The sequence below is a fragment of the Tamandua tetradactyla genome, chromosome 17, assembly GCF_023851605.1.
Source record: "Tamandua tetradactyla isolate mTamTet1 chromosome 17, mTamTet1.pri, whole genome shotgun sequence".
NCBI lineage: Eukaryota > Metazoa > Chordata > Mammalia > Pilosa > Myrmecophagidae > Tamandua > Tamandua tetradactyla.
The window spans coordinates 17334688-17362426 of NC_135343.1; the positions used below are offsets into that span (position 1 = coordinate 17334688).

General features: G+C 37.8%; 1 protein-coding gene and 1 pseudogene across 3 annotated transcripts in view; both read right to left on the reverse strand.

Moving 5' to 3' along the window:
- Positions 1-7162: 7162 nt before the first annotated feature.
- The window catches only part of SRBD1 (S1 RNA binding domain 1), a 280304-nt gene continuing 259727 nt past the window's right edge, over positions 7163-27739 (reverse strand). The window contains exons 20-22 of one of the 3 annotated variants that reach the window (XR_013164245.1): positions 11255-11439; positions 10939-11157; positions 7984-8067 (exon numbers count right to left, since the gene is read on the reverse strand). Coding sequence is in view for 2 of the 3 variants with exons in the window: in XM_077134136.1 (XP_076990251.1) it covers positions 7778-8067; positions 11255-11439 (475 nt within the window). In the remaining variant the exon portion in view is untranslated. Of the gene's footprint in view, positions 8068-10938; positions 11158-11254; positions 11440-19212; positions 26209-27739 lie in introns of those variants that run through there. The other 2 variants (XM_077134136.1, XM_077134138.1) reach the window with 2 other exon arrangements.
- LOC143661653 (bifunctional 3'-phosphoadenosine 5'-phosphosulfate synthase 2 pseudogene) lies at positions 13570-22595 on the reverse strand (annotated as a pseudogene).

The window sequence follows — 27739 nt, forward strand, 5'->3', positions numbered from 1 at the left end:
TCCTTCCCTATATTTGTCATTCCCCAAAACCCTTCCAGAATCTCAGGGTTAAGCATCCCACTTTTGAAAACCACTCGTTTTCCTCGTATGTCTTCTATTATTCCTACTCTAATGCTCCTTTAAATCTACAGGGCCCTACAATCCACAAATGCTACTTTTTTACTGCCTCCCAATTTTCCTTTATATTCCCACCTTTCTTCTGAGCTGAAACTCGATGATGAGTAATTTTTTCTTCCACATGCATTTCTTTCCATTGTACTCACCCAACAAACTCTCAAACCAGAGCAGATCCACCTGTCCACCCATTCTAGGGCTGCCCCATAGCTGAGGTGGCTGAAGAAAACTACATAACTAAGTTGACCAGTCCTACATTCAATTCATGATCCTTAATCTTAAATCAAACATTTAACTCAGCCTAGAAATCATACTCATTTCTCTAGGCTTTTCACTCTCCTTCTCATCATTTTTTAATCTCCTTTATTCTCAAACCTCCAATCTCATTCCCCCCGCCGCAACTTCAGTTTCATATGATGATCTTCCTTCATATTTCAGTTAGAAAATAGGAGCAAACCAGAGACTTTTCACAAGTTCTCACCACCGTATTCACCTACTTACATCTGAGCCCATATTCAATCTTCTCTGTTGCTAATATGGACAAAATGTATTTCTACCTTAAGTCAGTCTCTCCATTTGTGCATTAGATTACATTCAATCAAGGATATCATTCCAGCAATTCTCCCGTTTCTATCAAATTTTCCTATTTCACTGGATCATTTCCATCTGCATGCATTATTTCTTGTCTTAAAAAAATATACAAAACCCCTCTTGACACGATTTTCCCCTTCTAGCCAGTGCTATTTCTCTTCCTTTATTGCCAAATTCTCTGAAAGAATGGTCTGTATTCGTTGGATTTGCCCATCTCCTCCTCCACTCTCTTAAATCCACTCCAATAAAGTTTTACTCCTGCCATTTATCTAAAACAACCATTAAGTGTTGTTAAGGTCAGCAAAACATTTTTCCTAGTTAACTTCTGCTTATCTTTCACAACCCAACTCAAACCCCACTCCATTTTCTGACATTCTGACTGGGTCAATCCGTTTATTATATGCTGTCACCATTATATCACTTATCATGGTTATAACCTCACATTTTTATATGATTTTTGATTAACGATTCTTTCTCCCACACAGATTTTAAACTCCATAATGGCAGGGATAACGTCAATTTTTATATTGCAATTGTATTGGCAATGTTTAGCATAATACCTGATACACAGTCTGGCACCAATAAATGTTTGGGGAATGAATGTTCTGTCATCATCATCCTTGTTTTAAATTTGGAAGAAAAAAAAAAAGAAATCCTACAGGTAAAATGACAAGCTCAAGTGCACACTAGGGCTTAGTGGCAGACTAGGGGTTAAGCCATACTGGCCACCAAGCACCATGCTACATTCTGGGGTTACAAAGATAAATAATATGTGTCCCCTATTCCTCCAGCCTAGGCCCCATAGAACCTCCATGTTCCAGTCCAGCACAACCCTGAGACCAAAAAACACACCAGACAGAAGATTAGCCATTAGTTTCAATTAGGGACTTAAGGACAGGAGAAGAATTCTTCCCAATGGCAGCCTGTTGGGAAATGGAATATTGCACTCTGCCCAAAACCAAGAGAGAGAGGGTGCAATACCGGGAAGTGGGGGGCAGCTTATAGGGTTCAGAGTCCCATGAGACTTGATTAGGGGAGGGGATTTTTTTAGTCTTTGATCTCTTAACATTTGTCCAGCCATGGCTGTATGACTTGCTCTCAAAATGGAGGAGGGGGCGGGGCCCAGGCCCTGGGTCCTTACAATCTACTCCCCCACAACAGACTATGTTGAGCACAGGACACTGCATTCATTAACAGTATAAGAGATAACAGGACATTAGGAGCTCCCCACACAGACAGAACAGCTCCACAAAGTATGTCAGTATGTGTAATTGATAAAACCTATGATTCCAATCTTAAATGAGATTATCATCCAGATTTTTCCGATGTGCGGAATTCTGCCAGGCCAGCAGGGTATTCTACTCAGTCCAATTCACAGGCGTCACCATCCAAGGCAGGCTGGTGGCAATGACAGTGGCAGTTCAATGCACACTCAGCGTTGAGATCTATTGCGCACGCAGATTATCACAGAAGCCTATCACAGAAAGGTATTTGCCATGACGCTAAGGTCAAAAAGAATACAAGCTAAATTTACATTAGTATACAGGAACCACATTTTTTTCTCCCTGCAAATGCAGGTAGCTTACCGGAGTCATATCCACAGTTAACCTGGGAATAAATGTCCATGTTCATATATACTGTGCCCTGAGGTATGGGAGGTGGGAGTGGGTGGGTGGGTCCCAGGTTGGTTACATATAGAACTTTTGGCATTCTGTGTATACACTGTGGTCAAATACTTAAATTTTGGGCGATCCCCATACTCCCTGGTCTTGGGATTCTTAACCAGTGTGCTGCGTTGGCCAGGACCACAGTCAATTAACCATATTTCTCCCAATTCCTAATGCTTGTGGTACAGGTAAACACAAGTTCTTTTCATTACCTCATTGTGGTTATAGCACTGCTGGTGCTTTTACCTGAATTTGCAGCACTTGCATGGGTCCTGCCATTACTAGTTCAGCAGAAGCAGGAGCAGCTGCTCAGGCCCACAAATCGAGGCTGGTGAGGGTTGGATACAACCAGCATGTACACTGCTGCAGGGACTGCTCATCTTTTAAAAGCCCATTCATTCTCTCAATTAACCTTGCTGCTGTGGGGTTTTAAAGCAAATGAAATGTCCTTAAGATGGTCATTGTTCATGAACCAGGAGATGCATGCATTGCATGCACAATGACCAGTAGCTCAGACTTGGGTTAGTTGTCCAGTAAAGGGAGTCCCTCTATCTCTGCTTACGTGTGTAAGGATCCCGAAGAATGCACTGAGCTTTTCTAAACTATATATTGCAGCTACTGGGAAGGCTAGCAGAAGTGAAGTAGTCGTAACTGTGGCTAAAGGAATATTTTGTACCTTCAGATAAGGGAAGGAGCCTAACACAATTACATATCACCTGGTGACTGGAACATGCTTGCAGCTGATGTGATTGAGCTGATGAGGAAGAATCCTTGGGTGTCACAATCAGCAGGAGGGGCAGGCATCCAAGACTTCTTTCAGTTGTGATCTGATGATGGGCAGCTGGAATTGCTGTGTCCATTTCCACAGTCTGGTACCTTTGGTGTTCTTTCTTTCTATGCAACCATTCAGCAGCCTGTCCGATGCTGGCTTTAGATTACAAATTTTTGCTATAGCATCTGCCTCAATATTGCCACATTAAGAATCAGTGTTATGAACAGAGACATCAAACATGGTTACCTTTTGCTTGTGACAGGTACTCCAGATATTTTCCCACAACTCTTTTCCCCATAAGGGGTGGCAGACAACTGTTTTTGTTTCCAAGTGGTCATCCACATTGCCAGGCCCCAGTACACTGCCCAATCATCAGCATAAATAATTAATGCATCTCCTGGTTCATGAACAATGACCATCCACACCGTCCTTAATTCAGCCCATTGGCTACTTTGCATAGTCCCAGTTTCCTGCCACAGAGTGTATATACTAGGTGGAGTGGCAACTATGTCCAGGCTGTAAGCAGCCCATGTGCGGATCCATCAGCATACCAGGCAGACTTAGGTATACTGTGACATCCATCAATAGTGGGCAGCCACCTCAGGAGGATAAGCAGGAAGGAGCAAGTATCATTCTTCCACAGAGGAAACTGGTCTCAGGATAAAATGCATTTCTACACTTAAGGGGCTGATGCTGAAAATGCTGCACTGTAGCAGATAAGCTTTCCATTTCATATATGCGCTCAATTGTGCACTGCCAGAGTGAGACTTCGTGGCAGGGACCCATATCCATCCCTGCATGGGAATGGCTGTTCTTAATTTCACAGGGCATTTCTGAGTTAGTCCTTCAATTTGCAGTAAGGCATTATAGGCAGCACCCAATTATTTTCCTAAGGGTCAGTACAACAGTTAGGCTCTATTAACTGACTTTGACTATTGCCTTTGTCACAAGCCCCACCCAAAGCCAATATTGGTACTGGCCATATCTAATTCACAGGCATATTTGTGTCCACCATTCATAAAGATTGAGCCATTGTGATGACCCATCTGGCTTTTTCAAAAGCAGTCTCCTGGGAGGTATCCCATTCCCAGGGATAGCTTTTCATAATCAATAATACACAGGTTTTAACATTTGGGCTGAGTGAGGAATGGAAGGTTTCCAATAGTCCAACAATCCCAAGAAAGCATTAGTTGTTTTGGTGTACGTGGCATAGGAGCACATCGTACCTTAGCAATTACTACAAAAAGAATAAATTTTGCCTTTCCCAACCATACAATACCCAAGAATTTCACATGGCAGTCAAGACATGGCAGTCCACTACGATCAGTTGTCCACTCCCGACTGTTAAGATGAAATAGCAATGAGCTTCAATCTTTCTTTTTTTTAGTTTTGGAAAAGAGTTACTGGTTTACATGATATCATTGATCTAATGAAATAGGGTTATGTTTTTCTACCAAATCCTTTGCTACAAGCCTGCAGCAGATGGTCAGGCTATGTGAATAACCTCAAGGGAGTATTATGAAAATCCTTAGTTCTCTTCCCGAGGTGAAGGTAAAAACAGATTGACTGGCCCTATTTAAGGGAATACTAAAGAACTGAATTTCTTATAGAAACAGGCAACCTTTGGAAACATGGCAAGCAAAAGTGGTGTCACTCCACCTGACTCCCGAACTTTTTTTTTTTCCCCTTGTCATCATCAGATAAAGAATCTATCCCAAACCTCAGGATCCCAGGCAGGGAAAGTCAGGATACACCTCAACTACTCCGTGGGCAGTCTATGTTCCCTTATTCCAGCGTAGCGACATACGAGTATCTCTAAACCCTTATCTACTAGGTGTAGTCTTTCCTTCAAAGCATCCTCAAAATCTACTGATTTCTCTGTCTTTCTAAAACAGTCCACTGCAATGGCCCCTGCAAACTTGAGGATTTTTCTCTCTTCCTTCAGACAGCTTGCCATAGTTGGCCTTATTGCACACAATGGCCAACTGACTGCAGCACAGTCAAGTAAGTGAGTGACCCCTTCCCAGACTAAAGAAGCAAACCACCCCAGGATTACCCTCACAGAGTCGCCCTTCCCCAGACTTATGCTCTCTATGACTGGGGGCTCTTTACTCTCCTGGCTGGTTCACCAAATGTTCCACCTTAACACAACCCTGAGACCAAATTAGGGACTTACATATGGGAGAATAATTCTTCGCAATCATGGCCAGTTGGGAAACAGAACACTGTACTCTGCACAGAACCAAAGAAAGAGATGGAGTAGTCTCAGGAAGAGGTGGCTTATAAGTTTAAGAGTCCCATGAGACTTGATTGGGAAGGGGAGTTTTACATTCTTTGACCTTTAATGTCTGTCCGATCATGTAGGTGACTGTGTGACTTGTTCTCAAAATGGAGGAGGGGGTAGGACCCAGACCCTGTGTCCTTACATTCCACCATGTTTAGGTTGGACAGGAAAAACCACTCAACCTAGTGCAACATCAAATCTGCTCGTATCCAGGAAGGCCCATCTACCAGGTCAACAGAGCTGCTTCACACTGTCAATTGCTCTGGTTCCTAGCCTCTTTGTAGAAGAGTTTGTTTGAAATTACATCTGAGGGTTCAGAATAAGACTTGGCAGGTACATATCACATGCATCCCTGATCCACAAATTATGGAGCCGGAGATAATGAGAATATTGGAAGAAGTGAGTAGATAGATCAACTTAAAGTTGCAACATTAAGATCCATTATCAGTTGAAGGCATGTAAGAAAGAGAGGAAAAGCATTTCAGAAATGAAGTCAGGCAAATAGGACTTGAGTTATACAACTTTTAAGAGACCAGCTGTGGGGACTGACTCATGTCCCCCACAAAAGGCATGTTTGGTCCTTGGTCCTGTGGGTGTGAGCTCATTTGTAAAGGAGATCTTTGAAGATATCATTAGTTAGGATGTGCCTAAACTGAATGAGGGGAGGTCCTAATCCAATATGGCTGAAGCCCTTACAAGCAAAGGAAAATGGACACAGAAGAAGTTATGGGGAGTGGCCAGAAGCTGGAAGTCAGTGGGACCCAGAAGAGAAAGGAGAAGATGCTGCCATGTGCACTGCCACGTGACAGAGAAGTCAAGGACCAAGGATTGCCAGCTTTCAGCCCTGGATTGCCACAGTATTTGGGGAGAGAACATCATTTTGCTGACCTCTCTATTTTGGACTTCTAGTCTCAACACAGTGGGCCAATAAATTCCCATTGTATGGTATTTGTTTTAGCAGATAGGAAATGAAACACCTACTGCCTTAAAAAGATGTATCTACACCAGCTAGAAGGCTGTATATTTTGAGAATAGCCAACCACCAGACAAAACTGTCATGAAATACAAGAGTCACCACTTTGTAAGTGCTTATTACTGGCAGGATGATCATATGGCTAATTGTCCAAAATGGGGCACTTTGAGAATGAAAAGAGGTGCTATTAAATTATGCCCAAACAATGGGTGTATACTAGGACTGTCGCAGGCAAATCCACAGGACCAACTACTCTCTTTAGTTAACATCCTCCACTCATTAGATATGAAGAAAACCAGGGATATTCAGTTATGTAAATGACTTCATTAGGCAAATCAACAACAGCAGCAGTAGTCAAAACAATATGACATCATTCCAGTGTGGGACCCTATTTAAATCATTTTGACCTTGAATGTTTATGCTAATATTTACCATCTCCACTGAATAAAAATAGAGTTAGGAGAAGTAACTTGTTTTTTCCTACTTGTTTTTCTTGCCTCTTCTCACCTGATCCATATTCAATCTCTAGGAAGGCCATTTCTATCTCCATTTGAAGTTTAATGTTGATGCTTGAGAAAGAAGATATCCTTCTGTGTTAGACTATGTCAAAATGACCTAAAACCCATTTTTAAAATTTCCAGAGGTTTCCCAAAGACAGTTTTTTTTTTTTTAATGAAGTTTGCATTAATATGTGATACATCTTCTTTCATCAAGATTGATTCCTAGGGTCATTCACTGAATCAACATAGCAAGAAGAAAGCTCATTAGACACAAATTTTATTGTAGGGATCAATACATATGCCCTTCTGAGAAATATTTTGAGCCATTCCCCTTATGGTTACAAAGAAATCAAGATCTGTTTTATTGGTATATTTTTGGTTTGGGTAGCACGGGAAAATAAAAGATTATTGCAAAATCATGAAGCAAGTCCAAAAGGCCTGATTAAAAAAAAATCTATACAATGGGAGGACTAAACATTGCTAGCCCTACTGTGTCAAGAAACAGTGTACAATTCAAATGAGAAAATAATCCCATACAAGCCTAGCAAATTATTGGCAAGTAGATGTGAGGCAATCTGTTATATAAAATGTAAAAAGAGTCAAAGATAAATTATAAGAAATTAAATTCTGATCAGAAAATCATGACTACATGAAACCACATAAGGATATCTAAATTAGATTGTTTTCTTTAATGGAAAAAAGAAATCAAACTGTTAGCTTTCTATTCAGAAGGAAAATTACAGTGTTTGGAAAACAGTCTGATATTAAGGTGAATTGTTTCTCATCTGCTACATAGAATTCACAAACATTTGAATAAACCTTATCAATATGTAGAAATGAGGAAATAAAATCAGTTTTTGGCCTTCGGCGGGATGCTCACAACACCCGGATGAGATCCAGAGTAATCCTAGATCGGGGGATGTCGATGTTGAGTACTTGGACTTCCACTCTTTCTCCAGGGCCCAGTCCAAGACTCCTTCTTTTCTTCGTTTTAGAAAGTTTTGCTTCTGTTACACTTCGTATAGGAATCAGACCTGATTTCCCCACACCTATATCCACAAAAATTCCGAACAGAGTGGCATTTTCCACTTTACCTGTCAGAATAGTCCCAACCTGCAGGTCTTCTAGGCAGACTATGCTTCTCTTGAAATCAGGCTTATCAAAATCTATAAGGAAAGAAGAAAAAGACTGTATATAATGGGATACAGCATAAGCTAGAGAATAAGTATTTATTGAGTATTAGATGCCCAGAACAGTATTAAGCACTGAGCAGACATTAAAGGGGCCAAAGACACAGGAGGGAATTCAGAGAAAAATGCATCCCAGTTGGAGAAGCAGCATTCACACAGTAGAAACAATTCAAGAAACTACTAAAACACTTTTGTTTCCCCAAACTCTCAACATACATGAACATTAGCACTACCTATAAGGATAGAGAAGAGTAGAGAGTCTTATTTACCTCTTTATGAAAAGGTGTTGAGGATATATCTTGCTCAATGGCTGTACAAGCTAAATTATAAACACTGAGAAAATAAGAATTTTGGAGACAGGAGTTTGGGAGTTTTTGCTCAATATTTGGATTCTTAAATTATTTAAAGGTGGTAGAAAGTAACTCAACTTCTGGTTAAATGTGGATGAAATGCAAATGTTTCCCCCTCACCTCACCCAACAAATTTTGAACTCAGGAATACATATCTATCCATTTCTAATATATTTACCCATAATCAAAATTTATGGATTTTTGATTATCCTAGGTTCAGAAACCCAGATCACCTAGTACCTAATCTTTCTCCTCTTTCAATTCATCCAACATTTATTAACTCCTATTTTTATCTCCCGCCAGGCCCTCACACTGGGCGTAAGGATACAGAGATGAACACAGATCTCTGTTCTCAAGTTCCTTACAGCCTTTCCCTTCTCACTAACCCCAGTGTACATTTCTCTGTTCATTAACACTATCATCTAAAAGATGGGCATAAAGTACACCAAGGGCTCATTAGGCTCTAGTTAAAAGAAAACAAAAACAACAACAAAGGTTTTGTAGGGGAAAGGTTAGAACTAAAAGTTTAAATGGGGCTTTTAGATTATCTGTGGATTCCATTTATCCATGCGCCTCTTGGCCCCCTTTCCTGGGATTACTGAATGTTGACTATAATAACAAAGAACACATTCTATGCTTGGATCTCCTTTTACTAAGACCTCATTTTCCCCTCCACCCATTCCATTTCCTTTTCCTCCACAGCTGTTGGCTTTATCCTGATTACTTGTTAAAACTATCCTTTACATTTGTATTAACAACTGGTCACCTCTTCTCTTTATTCCCTTCCCCCAGTGGAGCTATACTGAAACCATTTTTTTGTTTTGTTTTAATTAAGGTTTCTCCTGTCAAGCAAAACAAAAACCCTCTTTAAAACAAAAATGTCCTTTCCTTCATTAAAAAGAACATGCTAAACCTTGAACTGACTGTGTAGAATTTTGCCTGATGATGAAGCAGTGAATTCCAAAATTAAGAAACCTACTGTAAAGTAATATTACATTGGGCAAGGACTGTGTTAAAGCAAAGTGAAACTAAGTCGTTGATCAAGGCCAGAAGTAGGATAGTTTTTGAGGCCTGTAAACAAGCTTTTATGCTTGAAAGCTCTTTTCTTCCTTCTCCTTTCTGCAGAGGTTCAGCTGTTGCAGATTCCCCAAGGGTTCCTGATTAGCTGCTTAGTTTAATTTTGAATGGAAAATCAGAGTCAGGGACTACTTAACATGGTCCTGAAGACAGGCTGGACTCCTGAAAATTCAAAAATTTTATGTACCATGCACATTTTGACACTCTGAAAGCCAAGACTGCATACTCCTCCCTTGTCCCCAGGCTGCTTCTGATGAACCCAAGTATGGAAATTAACTAGCAACCAGAGAATGTTAATAAAAATGGAACTATGTCACTGGGAAAACAGGAGACATGATGAATGTGAGAAAAGAATGAGGCAATAAGAAAGGAAACATTTTTGAGTAAATGGAGAAACAAGAAGTAACAAATAATGTAATATGGAAATGTCCAAAATACTATCTGCTCCTTCAAAAGGATGACTCCTGTGCCTTTCCTCTTATAGATGTGTGCAGTTGTAAAACAAAAGTTCTCAGACATCTTGAAAACTGTGACTTATGCTAGAGGACAGTTCCAAAGTTTGTTAAAAAGACTTATTTGAAATTTCAGTTATCATACTAATAAACCCTGAAGTAACTGAAAAGTTCAGCCTAGAGTCAAAGTGCATCTGTGTTTCTGCTCAACTAAGGCATTATCAGGTAAGTGGACCTCTACTCAGCTGTTGATTGTTTAACTGAACCAAATAATTTGACTGTTCTTTGCTCTGAGTCTACCGTTGTAATTGCAATAATAGAACAATCAAAACCATGAAGGAAAAACAAAGATGGACAAGAAAACCCAGTGTAAGAGATCTGCTAATCACCGAAAGCGGTGGTCTTGGCATACCACCCCCAAATCTTACTTTTTGAGACCCACTACTCTACTTATTATTCCTGCTGGCTGATAAGTCATGAACATATAGAACTCTACCCCTAGATTTTTGGCATAGATATTTTTAAAAATTTCAGACCTACAGAAAAGTTGAAGGAATAGTACAATGAATTTGCTGGGTGCGTTTTTAAATTTCCTTAAACCTTTTCCAAAAACATGTCCAACCACCACAACACACACTAACCAAAAACACGGTATTATCAAAACTGGTTATGAGATGGGTGTGCAGATTCACTTAAATCTCACAGGTTCCTTTTCAAATTTCCTTGGGAAGTAAGTCAGTTGATACCGTAATTCTTTTTTCACCAGGTCATTGCTCTCAACTATGGCTGTTATACTTCCTTTACCATTTACCTATACCAAAAGCTGAGAGCCTCTTTAATTAGAAGGAAAATCAACAGAGATAATATCTTATTTGTTCAATGTGTTCATTGACACAGAATCCAGGAACATGGAAGACTGTAATACAGGAAGAAGATTCACTTTTTAGTTTGTAAATTGAAACCGTTACCTTTGGACTTCTGGATTGTATGAGATAAAAACAGCTAACAAAAGGATCATGAAAAATGTGTGCCTCCATGCACGCAGCAGTACAGGCATGATGCATTTAGTCTAGTATAATGGAAAGTAAGCTTGGGACGAGGAGTCTGGAGACCTGGGTTCTAGCTTTGGCTCTGGATACTAAGCAATTGTAACGACTTTGAAGAAGATCACTGGCTTTAATTCTCACCTACAGAATAAGGAAAAGTAGGATTGTTGTGAAGGTGGAAGGAGATAATGTGAGCTATATAAATGCAAGGTGCTGTAGTTCAAGTTCAGTTCTTTACCTGTTCGAAAGTCAAAGCTTTCAGGCTGACTGAGACCATCGATGATGACCTGCAGGGTGGGTACGGTTGTTTGTAATCTTTCTGCAGTTTTCTCTATTCCTTCCTTTTCAAGGAAGGAATTTATTTTTTGTTGCATTTCAGGCTTTCCAATCTCACAAAGTGTCCCTCCAGTGAATAATAAAAACCTGTAGTGGGAAAAACAGCCCAACACTTATTCATATTATGTATTTAATTATCTCCTTATACAGGTCACCCTAAAATTTATTCTCCTCAGATCCAAACAGCAATCGATCAGCCTTGCTGATCAGCCTTTACTGAGCACCTACTATGTGTCCCACACTGCAAAGGGTGATCTGTTTTGGAAAAAAGGGGAAAGGTGAATGTAGATTCTTGTGTTATTTTTCAAACGAAGTAACTGTTCAGAGTCAGCAGCACAAATAACATTTTACAGTGTAATGATCATTATAGCTTAGTGTCATATATTTTCTAAATAAGGCTACCTTTGTTTGCCTCAGTTTTCTAAAGTTTCAGTTAGGATTTGAATTTAAATGAGCTAATAGGCAACAATGAGTTGGTGATACCCTAATCTAGCAAAATATGCACTAATCATTGCCAGTTTTTGATAAGTGAATTATTCTATTCATGTGTCTATCACTGCTTTTTACTTTTGTGTATCTATGAAAGGAGTATTACCTGTATAACATGCTAACAAGCCTAATAATCCTCAAATTCCATCAACAATCAAGCCTTGTATAAACTAACTTAATTTGTATTCGGAGTCACCAGAAAAAAATATGGGAGGGAGTATTAAAAAGAAAGCACAACTTTCTTCCATAAAAGAAGTAATTAAGAAGCAAAGGAAGCAGGTAAGACCCCAATTATACAATCTTAGGATGAATATTATTTTTGTATACTTTATACATTATACAGCTGCAGTATTTGCAAATAAAAATACCTGCTTTTCTTAATTTCCCTCTGCCCTGTTACCAGTTTCCTTGGTTGTACAGCTGCCTCTCAATTACTCAGCTTTGGGCAACAGTAATAAATTGATGAAAGAAATAACAAAGGATTAAAATGTGTGTTTTTTTCAATTTCATATGAATATTGAGCTACAGCTTACTTTCTTGACATTCTTTGGCTATTTTTTTTATGTCCTTAAGTTCCATTTCCTATGATTAATGGCACTTTAAAAATGTCAACACAGTAGACAGACAGATAGTGATACTAACGCTCTCAAACCCTTTCCTCTAAGGACGCCTCTGGAATACAAGAAGGGAAAAAAAGAAAATTGTTGGAGGCTTGTCTCTAATCAGAATTTGGCAGTTTGCTGCACCATTACAAAAGGAATGCTTATTTCAAGTCTCTTTGCAGTGCTGTATTCACCCAGAAAAGGCATCTTTAGTGACTGTTAATCTGGTATTTGGTGGAGAAAACTCTCTCACCTTTCATTTAACCCAGGAGTCTCTAAGGGGTCACACATGCAATAACACTCTTACATTTCTATAGCCTCTCCCTCTTCGGAAATGAGTTTCCATCCAATCTAGTGACCAGGGAGATATACAGTAAATCTTTGGATCCGTGGTTTCCCCAGCCCAGCCGAGCAGCTGGTATCTGTTAGTGCTGATGGATGGGCAGTAGCAACCAAGGGCCCTGGTGACAGGGAACAGCTGCTGGAGCTCTGACTGACAGGGCAGATGTCACATGACAACCTCTGCCCACAGCCAACTTCCTTACACAACTTTCTAAATAATACATGCCCTGCTGAGCAGGCTTTCCTGATACTCATCCTCTTGGCTTTACTCGTTTACAACTGGTTACTTAGCAGAGTATCTTCCAAATCCCCATGATTCTGGCTTATGGAAATCTGTTAAAATGCCAAAAAAAGTATATTTCTAGGCTATAAATCTACAGCCTAAAATAGTTTTTTATAATGAATAAAAGTAACAAAATGGCATAAACTTCCCAAAACACAGTACAAGTTTTGGCCTCATAAGAAAAACACCACATCAGCAGGTCACCTGGAGTTTTAAGATTGTATGTGAGGAAGGCGGAGAGAGGGGGAGAGAGAGAGAGAGAGAGAGAGAGAGAGAGAGAGAGAGAGAGAGAACTGCTATCAAAGTGACTTCCACATAAAGAATTTGTTTATGGTGGCTGCAGATGTAAGAAGAAAATTGGTCTGTTTAACCTGGATGCATATTACATATATCATTTTCATTTTCACACACATGAGCCTGAGGGCACTGGTAACTGAAATCAATAAAAAGGCACCAAATTAAAAAAAAAAAAAAAAAAAAGCACCAAATTGTGCTCCTTGGTAATGTTTCATATTGATCAACTCTATTTTAAATTTGAACAAAGTCAAATGTTTTTTCATTTCAAAAACTTTCTCAAAGCTACAACAAGGTTGCAGAGAAAGGAAAACAGCAAATAAATGGGTAAAGGGACTACAGAATGAACTGGGAATCGCAGTTCAAAAGCAATCCCTTGTTGGATTTCAAATACATTCAACTGTTTATGATAGAAAACAATGTTTTACACTCAGCAGCTACTCAATAAATATATAAGTACCTTAAGAAAAATTATTCTAAAAATTCTGAATTTTCACTTTAGATTTGAGTGTGATAAGTAATACCCAAAGCAAAGTTTTGGTACTAGTTATGTGTTCTAGTTCAAAAGTACCAAGTTAAAATACAGTGTATTTCATGAAGCTTGGAGTACAGAATGTAAGTGGACAGGTATTGACAAATAAATGTCAGGTATTATCTTAGTGCTTGATACATGTTTCTTATTTAATCTTGACAATAATCCTAAAAGGTAGATAGCCTATTAGACAGAGACAATAGAAGTTCAGGGAGGTTAAATAATTTGCCCAAGGCCACACAGCTACTTCCACTAACTGGAGTTTGATGACAAAGACCATGTTATTTCCACTATGCCATTCTACCTCTCTAGCTAACATATGGTGGAATAAATACTAGATACTGACTATTCACATAAACGCACACATGCATATGTATGTGTCTATGTGTATAACAAAATTAAAGCAGTTACGACAAAATTAAAGTAGTATGTTAGGTTAAGACAGAAAAATAAAACAACACTTTTGATAACATTTCACCCAAACAATTTAATTGCAGATTAACACTGGCCAATTTCACAAAGAAATTGTTATACACATACTTTTAAACAGACAATTCTATCAAAAGTCAATGAGTTATTACAGTCATATTTTCATTTTCTTCACTGTCCCTGGAAAACTTTTTTAGCTTGCTAAGGACTGCTGTTTGAGCTTCTGTTTTTATTTAATACGTAATTTCATCCATCTTACTTAAAGTAAGAAAGTAGTATAAATGCAACAAATAAGCACATCATGTCCTTTTAGCACACATCTGTACAAAGTTAAAATATAGACCTTGCAGCAGAGATAATGCCTATTTTTCAACCAGAATGCTATATAGCCCCAAATCACCGATATTCTCAACAGAAGCTTATTACAAATGCAAGATTTTTTTCTTCCCAAATAAGAAAAATCTTTGTAAGATTTTTCCGAAAGGACAGGGAATTCTTAAGATTCACAAGACTTCAGACATAGCTATTCAGCTTTACGTAATCATTTCCAGCATGGAGATTTAGGGGCTGAGGACTTGGTTCATTACATTAAAGCAACATGATATCCCAGAGCACAGAAGAACCATGGTGATGCAACACACTTTAAAAACAGCTTAACATTATCATGTGCTTTGTGGGCAAAACACACGATTTATAACTCCACACACAAAGAGTACTTCTAGTAGCCTATCTACTCGCAACACTTTAAACAGACTTTCATGTGTGCTTAATTTTTATCATTAGTTTTACTCAGCTTTAAAGCAATAAACAAAAAAATAAATGCAAAAGCATAGTCATATTAGAAATGAGTAGCTACACGTAAAGCAAGTTATCATTTTTAATACAGGTTAGCATTCAATTATTTAAAAAGAGAGGGAGATGCTAAGAGAAAATCTGGCCTTTCATACTGTGACTGTAGATCTAGCAGGGGGACACAAATGCAAAGTTCAGGAATAATACGTAACTCCAAACACACAGATACTATAATTATTAATATATACTGCTCTTAAAATAATATGCTGAATATAAATTCAAACATAAAAAGGACTAAAACCTGCTACTCCTTTAATACACTATAGAGAGGAGATTAATTTACACAGGTGAGAATTTAGCAGCACAAATTTAGTTTAGCTTGAAGAAAGAGCACTGGCTTTACCATATCTGCTTTTTCAGCATCAAATAAAAGGGGCAGCTATGTGAATTGCACTTTAATTATCATCAAGGAATCTTTTAAAACTTCTAAGCTCCTTATTAAACCAAGACACTGAACTAGGTTCACCTTTGCTGGTGCAAAATTCACAAGTAATGGTAAATTCAAGCAGAGTACATTCATGAAGGTGCCCACAGTACTACCTACTGTACTGCAAAACCTAGCAGATTTCTAGTGAAAATAATATTTATATGGTTTTTCTTAGCATATTATCAAATCCAGAAAATTAGAGCAAATAACTTTCCAAGGGAATTTATGCTGACTGGCTTTTTAAACCTACATGCTGCCGATAAACTTTTTTAAAAGTAACCTTTTCAGAAAGGGTAAAAGGGTTATTCCGAAAGCCCTTTCAATCTTTGATCTGGAAGTATAGTTTTAAAGGTCATAGTTATTTGGGTGGTGGAGGAAGCGTTTTTAACGTCATCACACTGTACCACTTGGGAGTATCTTTTTGAGTTCTTCCTGCATCTACACACTCCTGTATCTATAAGTTGCAGAAAATAACAAAGAAGAACTAAAAAGGAAAGGGTGTCAGGATTAAGGAATGCAGCTTGTCTTTCAAAAGCTTGGTTTATAAATGTTTCCTTCTTTTTCACACAGGAACTGGATACTTGTTGCATGCTGCATTAATTCTATGCAGGAGGACATATCCCAAGAACAGTGTTTTATTTTAAAGTTTATATATTTTTAGCATTTTAGTACAGGGAATTAACTTTATTTTAAAAAATGCTAGTTAAAATGTGCTTACACAGAAATCCCCTAAAAATTTAAGATTTAGAATGATATCTTCTTTTCAGAAATCTGTGACGACGTTGCTTACATAGTTTCATCACACATAGTATCTAAGATCAGTGAAATAACAGACAATGCCACAAAGTTAAGTAGCCTTGATTATTATTTATGTAATTATAATTAAAACCATAACTAAAAAAAACAAATGTATTTAAATATATATCTAAATGAGAATGTGTATAAAAATGGGAAGGTATAACATGTATTAAAATGATGCTATTATTGCCCAAAATATTTCTAAAATCATTTTTTTTCAGAATAACTTTAGAAATCAATTTACAAGTAACATAAGAAAATCAGTCTTACATAGTTTCTAAACAACAACAAAAACAGAATCATTAATAACAATCCAGTATTACCCAGCTTGACCATCCTTTTTTTCAGGGAATCTAGATGCCTTATATACACATATGCAAATTATAAAGATTGGCTGAAATCAAGGCTCTACAAAACAGCGTGACAAAATGCTGACGCCAATTAAAAATAATTCAGAAAAGCAGATTCAGCTTTATTCAATAAATATCTATTTACTGTGGAGGAAGACTATAAAAGATGAAAATGGCCTTTACCTTGAATGAGCTTATAGTCTACTTTTAAGTAATAACAGTATTAATGGGAAATAGTCTTCTACTTATATCTGCTCTTTTAGAGGCAGGATTTTATATGCAGATGGATTCTTTGAAAGTGCTCAATAAAGATGATTTCATTTGATTCTCTGAAAAATTTATTGTGAAGGTAGATCTGCAGATAAGGGAACCATATCTCATATTAAGTGATCTGCCTAAAGTCACACAGCTGAGACCCAGGGCTGTAGCCAAGGTAAAAGTTAGAACACATCACATCTCACTAGCACTCCTTGCCCTTTTACTTTGGAAAATTTCCAATGGAGACACAAGATTTAGATCCCAGATAAAATCAGGCACCCAGGACTACTGCCTAGGAGCAATTTATTATTATTTTTTAAACCAAATTTAAAAGAAAAAAGTTTGGCTTTTTTTTTAGTTACTGAATAAGAGTTGGACAAAATTAAGTTAGTGGTTTCAAAGGCTGCATACTCTACAGCTCAAAAACACTGTGTTTAGAATTAATATAATTTAATTTACTGACTGTACAGCTATAACATGATTAGTGCCTGTGAATATTTGTAAGAGGAGGGCAAATTAAAAAAAAGTCATATTCAAAAATGTACAGGCTAGTTGTGGAGGAGTTGATATTAAACAGCTATGGCACTACAAGGGGATAAAATCCAAGTATCAGAGGCAAAGAACTTTATTTCTTGGGAAACAGCTATTTTACTATGAATGTCATCCTGTCAAATAATCCTCTTTTCAAGTATTCTGAAAATGTTTAACATCTGCCATATCAATTAATCCTAGCCATCCTCTGAACAGGCAGACATTTTTCTTCCATTTAAAGTGGAAGAAGGTCAAAGTGGTTGAGGTCAAAGTGACTTGTTACAGTCACACAGAAAGTCAGAAGACAGGCTAAGATTAAAATCCATAGCTAGACTGGGGACAGGAAAGGAGGGTGGGTAGATACAGGGAGACAAAATCAATACACCGCTGAGTTTCAGGCTCCAGACACAGTGATCTAAACCTGAGGAGGAGAAGAAAGGAGAAGGACAAACAAACACTTCAGAGATTGAAGGGACTGAAAGAAGTATAATTTTATGGCTGACTGGCAAGTCGTTCTCACCCCTCCTGTGCCAGACGTGCAGGAGAGAAACCAACATTTCTTCAGCCTGGAGACCCAAGAGTTCTCAATGTTAAGTGTCCCAAATTACATTAGGACTGAATAGTAAGATAATAAATTTTTCTCAGGGACTAACATTTGTAACTTTTTCCCCCTTTTCTTTTTTCCTGATCATTTTTAACACTTTATTCAGAAAGTATGATTTAGTAGCATTTTGAGGGTGGTAAGGAATATTAACAAATGCACCAGAGCCTGCCTACATACCCACGTTCATTTATTCACATTTCTGTTCGAACTTCAGAGGTATCAGGCAATACTGGGTCAGCCCATCGTTCCATCATCATTTGATATGGGGGCGTTTCGCACATGTTGTTACCCACACACAGGAACAATGCTCCTCTTTTCTATGTTCGTAGAATTTAGGTTTTGTAAAACAACCACCCTCTGTCCACCGTGTTCCAGGGCAAACTGGCCACACCCATCCAGCCACTTGTCCGTGGCCACAGGCAGTGCGATGGGAATGCTCAGTTGATAACTCCGTCATCCAGCAGGGTGCCAAAGTGTACAGACCGCAAGTGGTCCTTTTCCTGCATGGAACCTTTCAGAGAGTGGCCCAGCCTTCACTCAAAACTTGAACCCACTGGAGATCAAGCTTGGTAATTGAAAACGAAGGGAGTTTCAGCCTTAGTTTGAACTAGGTTGAGTTTGTTTTCTGGCACAAAGAGTTCATGGATGCCTTGACCAGTATATGGAGTACAACGCTCTGCTCTCACAGAAGTTCTACTACTTACTGGACACAGTCACGGAGCACAAACTGGTTTTAAGCACACACTCAGGAGCTTCAGAATTCTCACAGGCAGAACCAATATGCGTAAATACTTTAAACTCCCCAGTTTGGGCCCATTTTAGAGGTATTAAAAGTCTTTGCTTTCACAAATGTTTAGAAGTGCATCTATGAATATTCAAAGAACGGGAGTCCTGTGGATTCATGGATTTTGTGGGCATTCTCATGAGCCTTGGTGAAGAGAGAAATGAAGCTGGTAATGCAGACCAGACCAGCGTCAGCAAACAGCCTGGCCACTTCAGCAACATGGCGGATATTTTCTTCTCTGTCTCCAGGAGAGAATCTGAGGTTTTTGTTTAGGCTCTGATGGACACTGTCGCCATCCAGGGAGTAGCAAGGGATGACATGGGAAACGAGGTACTCTCTTCCAGAGCAAAACTTGTTGTTTTTCCAGCACCAGAAAGACCTATCCACACAGTACATCCTTGGAATGCACCCCTTTGTCTCAACCACATGCCCTCTCTTGTTCCTGCTCACGTAGTGGGCCTGGTAGACTACACTGGTGGATATCTGCTAGTTAACTGTCTTCTGTTTCTTAATTCATGGCACGCTGGCTGGCTGCAGCAGTGTCCATGCTAGGACTCAGAGCAGACAGAAGGACGCACGGATGGCAGTGGCGGCGGCAGTAGCTGCCTCCCCTCTTTTATTCTGCTTGACAGCCTCTTCTCAGTTATAACAAAAATAACAGCAGTAATAATTATAACAGCTCACTCTGTCTCAGATGCTAAGTAGTCTACATTATTAACTCATGTAATCCTGTGAGGTAGGTACTATTATTATTCCCATTAAAAAAAAAATGAGAATACTGAGGTAAAGGGAGCTCTGATAACTTTCCCAGGTCAAATAACCAAGATTTGAACACTGGCAGCCACACTGCACTGCCTCCATACTGAGCTAGGGGAAAGTTATCTTAGGGTTCAGTTTCTTGAACTTTCCAGTTCTGCCCACCAGCGTTGCCAGAAAGTTGATGTGGGATGTTTATTGGGACAGTGCATAAGACATTAGCTATGACAGATCCAAGAATTCGACAGCTCTGTCATCTTATTCTTAAGTGGGTGGACTCTTTTTCATCACTGTTCTCTATTGTGAGAGACACTTTTGAAAATATGATGAATGTTACTTTCTAGAAATTATAGTAAGATGTTTAGATTTTAGCTCCTAATAAGAAAAAAAATATTTTAAAGCTTTTATGAATCAGCCTTTTTAGCATCTTTATTTTTAGGGTTTAGCCTTTCTTTTATGATCCTATGTCTCTTTATGAAAAGGCAATCTAATACTTTCTATTCTTAGCTTCATAAGAAGATATTAATGTAGGATAACAAATTGATCTACATCCTAAGGCATCTTTCTCTAGACCCAGCAGTGATTCTGCCTCAATTTTCACATTGAAATGTCATCAATTCTTGTGAGACAATTCCAGAAAAATCTGATACTTCAAATTTGCACATAATTTATTAGGTCTATTTATCTAATATTTACTTTAGAATATTAATTAGGTAAATTCTGTGAAATAAAAGAATTCATTTTATTTCACAGAATTTGCAGTTGGTTTTCTTTTCAGGTATGTTTCCCACAAAGAAACATGTTTTTATCATTGTAGGAAAGTTAGCTGGCATGCCAATGCACCAAAGTTGTGCTGAATTTTAGATGTGGGGAGGTGTGTTTTTATCGTCTCATGGTTTTGGAGGCTAGAAGTTTAACATCAAGGTATCAGCAGGCCATATATATTTTCTCTGAAGTCTGGAGCATTCTGGTGCTGGCCTGATCTCTGCTTCCATCATCACATAGCAATCTGTTTCTTTCTGTCTCCTCCTCTAGTTTCTACTGACTGCGTCCGAATTGCCTCTGCTTATAAAGACGCTGTCATATGTATTAAGACCCACTCTCCTTCAGTGTGGCAGGGCCTATTTACAAATGGGTTCCATCCCTACTCTGACCTGTCTTAATAAATAATATCTTTAAAGATCCTATTTACAAATAGGTTCACACCCACAGGACTGGGGGTTAGGACTTGAACCTTTCCTTGTGGAAGACATGATTCAATTCCCAACACATACTCAGTAGGCAAGTGACTTACCCTCCAGGAAAATCACAAATCATCAAAAGTCATCAGCCTTCTGGGTTGCTCATAATCAAAACTATGAAAATCAATTCAGTGAATGTCATGATCTACTGATGCTGTTTTATAAAAACAAACAAACAAGCAAAGAACAAATATAAAAACAAAACTCCCAACATCACAGCTGCTTATTAGCTAGAAGACTTCTGTCATTGCTGAGTTTCAAGTTAAGGTTGGAGAAAATGTCCACTAGAATGGGTCTGGATGTTACATTCTTGCTATTCAGACCGTTACCCACTTCTAGAAACTCATCTCTTTAAAATTCTCCTAAATGACCAAAAGGGAAATAACAAATATTAGATAATACTTTATCAAAATGAGTGTCAAATGATAGACCTGCATTAACCTTCCTAGCATTTTTCAAGTCAAATCAAGAGCATAATGAATTTCAATTAACTATCTGGGGTGAATCAAACTCTTAATGCAGCAGATTCTTTAGGGGAGTGCCAGGTCTCACTGTGACAAGTACAGATCGGTATAATCTGCAGCACAAGACACTACACCTCCTGACACTTTGTTCAAGAAAAAAGTGAACTCTTATAATTGCTTTTGGCTCTCTTGATCCACCAAAAGAGGAGGAAAACAGAAGACACATGGGTGGGGGTAGGAGAGTAACTCCTGAATAGGCTGTTTCTTGGCCACATTCTACTCATAGCATAGCAGCAGGTTTACTCACGACTTATACTCCTCAACACTATGAAAGCACACAATAAGGAAGTGGTGATGGCCCCTGGATGATGACAGAAAATGCTCAGTAATAACTCTTTCATCGTCTGGCTCTGCTGGTCTAGTCTGTAAAATCTAGGAGGGCCTGGGCTTTGTACCCAACTATGTGAAGGTGAATGAGATTTATTTGGGGAGATTCTAGAATCCTTTATCAACAAGGGGTTCTGAAAAAATTCCTCAACATGTGGGATAGGTAATGCCATAAAGGATAATTCAGAGGTTCTAGCAACAGTTTCACATATACAACTTAGACAAAGCCTACAGAAAAAATGTTTAAAATCAAATATTTCATTTGCTCTATTAAATTATCAATTCCTGACAGATTCCTTTTCCTCAGTGTTCGTCTATGTATTCATCTTTGATTCTCTATTTTATTTTAGAAAAGTTGCGAGTATACAAAACAATCATGCATTAAAAAGTTGCGGGTATACAAAACAATCATGCATTAAAAAGTTGTGGGTATACAAAACAAACATGCATAAAATTATAATAGGATGTCATATGTCATCCTATTATAAATAAATTGCATTTATATGATACATTTGTTACAACTGATAAAAGCATATTTTAATAACTGAACTATTAACTATAGTCCATGGTTTAACTTAGGGGTCACTGTAGTGTGCAGTCCATTGGAATTTTTAAAAAATTTTATTCTAGTACCACGTATACAACCTAAAATTTCCCCCTTTAACCACATTCATGTATATAATTCAGTGCTGTTAATTATGTTCACAATATTGTGCTACCACCCCCACCACCCATTACCTAAACATTTCCTTCATTCCAAACAGGAACCTTGTACATTTTAAGCCTTAACCTCCCAGTCCCTATCACCAACCTGTCCCATGGTAAACTATATCTAGATTCTGACTTTATGAGTTTGCTTACTCTAATTGTTTCAAATCAATGAGATCTTACAATATTTGTCCTTTTATGTCTAGATTTTGCTCAACATGATTCTTCAAGGTTCATCCATGTTGTCACATGTATCAGAACTTTATTTCTTTTTATGGCTAAATAATACTCCATTGGATGTATATACCACATTTTATTTATACATTCATTGGTTGATGGACACATGGGTTGCAGCCATCTTTTGGTTGTTGTGAATAACGCCACTATGAACACAGGGGTGGCAAGCATCTGTTTAAGTACATGCTTTCAATTTTTTAGGTTATATACACAGAAGAGGGATTGCCTGGTCATATTATTCTATCCTTAACTTTCTCAGGAACTGCTAAACTGTCTTTCACAGCAGCTGCACCATTGCACATTCCCACCAGCAATGAATGAGTATTATTGTTTTTCCACATCCTCTCCAACACTTCTAATGTTCTTTTTTTAAATAGTAGTCATTTTAGTGGGTGTGAAATGGTATCTCATTGTGGTTTTCATTTGCATTTACCTATGGCTAATGATGCTGAACATCTTTTCATGTGCTTTTTGGCTAACTGTCATCATCTCTGAAGAAATATCTACTCAAGTTTTTTACTCATTTTATAATTCGGTTGTTAGTCTTTTTGCTATTGAGTTGGAGGATGTCTTTATATATTCTGGTTATTAAACCCTTAGCAGATATGTGGCTTCCAAATATTTCCTCACATTCTATAGGTTGTTTCTTGCTTTCATGACAAAGTCCTTTGAGGCACAAAGTTTTTAATTTTAATGAGGTCCTATTTATTTATTTTTTCTTTTGTTGCTTGTGTTTTGGATATAAAGTCTAAGAAAACATTGCCTAACACAAGGTCCTGGAGATGCTTCCCTATGTTTTCTTCTATGAGTTTTATAGTTCTGGTTCTTATATTTAGATTTTTTACCCATTTTGAGTTGATTGTGTATATGGTGTGATGTAGGAGTCCACCTTCATTCTTTTGCAGTTAGAGATCCAGCTTTCCCAGCACCATTTGCTGAAGAGACTTCTTTCCCAATTGAGTGGACTTTGCTCCCTTGTAAAAAATCAGTTGGCCATATATGTGAGGTTGATTTCTGAACTCTTAATTTAATTCCATCGCTCTATATGTCTGTCCATGCACCAGTACCATGTTGTTTTGGTTACTGTGGTTTGTAGTAAGTTTTAAAACCAGCAAGTGTGAATTCTCCAAATTCATTCTTCTTTTTCAAGATGTTTTGGTATTTGGAGGCCCATGCCCTTTCATATAATGGGATGACTGGCTTTACTATTTCTGCAAAGAAGAATGTTGGAATTTTGATTGGGACTGCATTGAATCAGTAAATTGCTCTTGGTAAAACCGACATCTTAATAATACTGAGTCTTCCTATCCATGAACACAGAACATCCTTCCATTTATTTAGGTCTTCTTTGGTTTCTTTTAGCAATGTTTAGAAGTTTTCTGTAAACAAGCCCTTTACATTCATGGTTAGATTTACTACTAGATATTTGATTATTTTAGTTGCTATTGTAAATGGAACTTTTTGGTTGATTCCTTCTTCTGATATCTTGTGTATAGAAACACTACTGATTTCTGAGCATTCATTTTGTACCTCACCACTTTGCTGTATTCATTTAATAAACCTAAGAGCTTTCCTGTGGATTTTGCTAGGATTTTCTGTATGTAGGATATGTTCTTGCAAATAGAGGTTTTACCTCTTCTTTTCCAATTTAGATGCCTTTTATTTTTTTTTCTCTTGCCTAATTGCTCTGGTTAGATCTTCCAATACAACATTGAATAACAGTGGCTGACAATGGGCATCCTTGACTTGTTACTGATTTTACAGGGAAAGTTTTAGGTCTTTCACCATTAAGTAGGATGTTAGTTGTGTGTTTTTCATACATGCCCTTTACAATGTTGAGGATGTTTCCTTTTATTCCTAGTTTGTAGGAGTTTTTATCAAGAAGGGGTGCTGGATTTTGTAAAATGCCTTCTCTGTATCAATTGAGATAAGCATGTTTTTAATTTCCTTCATTCTGTTAAAGTGGTGTATTACATTAATTTATTTTCTTGTGTTGAACCACCCTTGCATATCTGGGATAAATCACACTTGAATTAGTATCTAATTCTTTGAATGTGCTGTTTGATTCAGTTTGCTAGAATTTTGTTGAGGATTTTTGAATCTATATTCATAAGAGATTTAATCTCTTTTCTAGTTTTAGCTTTGCTGAAATTTATTTCTTCTTGAGTCAGTGTAAGTGGTTTGTGTGTTTCTAATTTACCTAATTAGATAAATTTTTTCTAATTTATTGGCATACAGTTGTTCATAGTATCCTCTTATAGTCTTTTTTATTTTAGTGGGTATGGTAGTAATGTCCCTTTTTCATTTCTGATTTTAGTCATTTGTATTCTCTCTCTTTTTTTCTTTGTCTAGCTAACAGTTTGTCAATTTTATTGATCTTTTCAAAGGACCAACTTTTGGTTTTGTTGATTCTATTTATTCTGTTTTTCACTCATCTCTGCTGTAATATTTATTTCCATTCTTCTGCTTGTTTTGGTTTAGTTTGCTCTTCTTTTTCCAGGTTCTTCCAGTTTTGAGGTTAGGTCTCTGATTTGAAATTTCTTTTTAAATGTCAGCATTTAGGGCTAAACATTTCCTCTCAGTACTGCCTTTGTTGCATCTCACAGAGTTTGGTATGTTGGATTTTCACTTTCATTTGCTTGAAGATGTTTCCTAATTTCCCTTGTGATTTCCCCTTTAAACCACTGGCTGTTTAAGAATGCATCATTTAATTTTCACATACTTGTGAATTTTGCATTTCACCCTGTTATTGATTTTGAGCTTCATTCCACTCTGGCCAGAGGAGATACATTGTATGCTTTTTTTAAAACTATTTTTTAATTTATTGGGGCTTGTTTTGTGACCTAACATAAGGTCTACCTTGGAGAATGATGCATGTGTACTTGAGAAGAATACGTACTCTGTTGTTGTTGGGTGAAATGTTCTATATATGTCTGTTAGATCTGGTTGGTTTAGAGTATCATTCAAGTCTTGTATTCCCTTACTGATCTTCTGATTAGATGCTCTATTTATTTTTGAAAGTGGTATATTAAAGTGTCCTATTATTAATATAGAACTATGAATTTCTTCTTCCAAATCTGTCAGTATTTGCTTCATTTATTTTGGGTCACTGCTTTACTCACACTAGCTTTCTTTGCTATTCACTGAAACATGCCAGGACAGCTCCCACGTGCCAGGCTTGCTCCAACATTAGGGAGTCTTCCGAGAACATTCCCCTACAGATATCTGCACAGCTAACTACTTTACCCTCTTCAAGACTTTTCTTAAATGTCCTCTTCTCAATGAAGCCTATCCTATTTCCCCTACTTAAATGTGCAAGCCCTTAACCCAACCCTGGCAACCCTGATTTCCATTACTCTGCTCTTCTACTTTTTTTCCCACAGCATTTATCACCCTTTATATTATACAGTTTATTTATTATGCTGATTGAGTATTTTGTGTCCTCTTGAGAGCAGGGATCTTTGAATGCTTCCAGAGCAGAATAGTACCTGGAATACAGGAATTCAATAAAAGTTTGTTTAATGAACGAATGAATTTGTCATTCTAGCCTTAGCCTAGTTTAATGGAAAGACAGTAGTTACCATTAGTCATTATTCATGGGACAACAGAGGAAGACTAAGCCTTTCTTGTTCCCTGTCTTTTCTGGGGGACTGTTAAGGAGGGCTGAGGAGAGGGAAGAAGATAGAGTTATAAAGAGCGGGAGAAAAGGGGATACAAGCTTAGTTTTAGGTATACTGAGTTTGGGTCACTAAGATATTCATAGTAGTCACAGGTGAATGGGAAGGTGGAACTAGAGCTCAGGAGAAAAGCTTGGAATACAGATGGGAATTGGGGTTGGAATTATCAGTGCAGCAGTAAGAGACGGATAGTCATGTGCGTGCGGGCAATCATCTGAGAGAACACATAGAAGAAGAGAAGACTAAAGTCATTAACTTTAAGAATACCATGTTTTGAGGAGTTAAACTATAAGGAACTGGGAGACGGTAGGCAATAAGAATCAGAGGCAGATAATTCTGTAAGAATCAAATGCAGGTAATTCTGAGAAGTTTGGCAGTGAAAAGGAGAAGAAATGGGAAATTTTAAGGGGAAGTAAGATAAAAGGTGATTGCTGCTTTTCATTTTTAGGGGATGCGTATTGGGAAGACCACACCAAAAAGTTGTTTATGGGCTAAAAGGGAAGGAACAAGTAGGGGAGACATTAAAGATACAAGAGATAGTCATAAAATCGATTAAACTAAGGGACATTATTCATTCAGCTGCCACGTTCCAACCCCACTCTCTCTCTCAATCCCTAACCCCCACTGCTAAAAGGTGAGGCAGTGATGACACAGAGACCAACAGAATAGCCAAAAAATAAGTAGAAAGTCAGCAACAGCAGCAGAAGTGAAGGTAGGGAGAAGTGAGGGTAAGAAGGGCAACAGAATCAAGAAATGGATGGGGGAGTCAAGGGAAGAATGGGACAAAACTGGAGAGATCTGAGGAAGGGCACTGGAATGTAGCTGATTTTTTTCAATGAAGTAGGAAGTGAAGTCATCAGGTGAGTATGAGAAGAACCCGATGAAAGTACAAAGGATTTATAGAAGGATGGCTTTAAAGGACTACTGGAATAAAATCTATTTGTAGCAATAGTTTCTTAATTCTATATTCTTCTTATTTGTTTTATAGCATGGGTTCTCTTATCATGTTTTTTAACTGACATTTCCTACAGTTCTTGCATTATTCCTTTCTCTCCCTCCCTCCCCCTCTCCCCCTACCCTCTTTCATTTAAAAAATGTTCTGGCAGAGGTAGGTGCATTTCTAAGATGACATGCTACCCCTGCTCTATAATTTAACTCTATTACTAAAATGTATTTGCTATCAAACTGCTTACTTAAAAATATATTATCTCATTCTAAAAAAAAATATTGAAAGGGAATTCTTTTTTAGTGTAATATTCAGGAAACATCATTTATGCAGCAGGATAGCATAAAATTCTATACACTATGAGAAGAATCCATTTCCTCTAGAGTCTTTATAAAA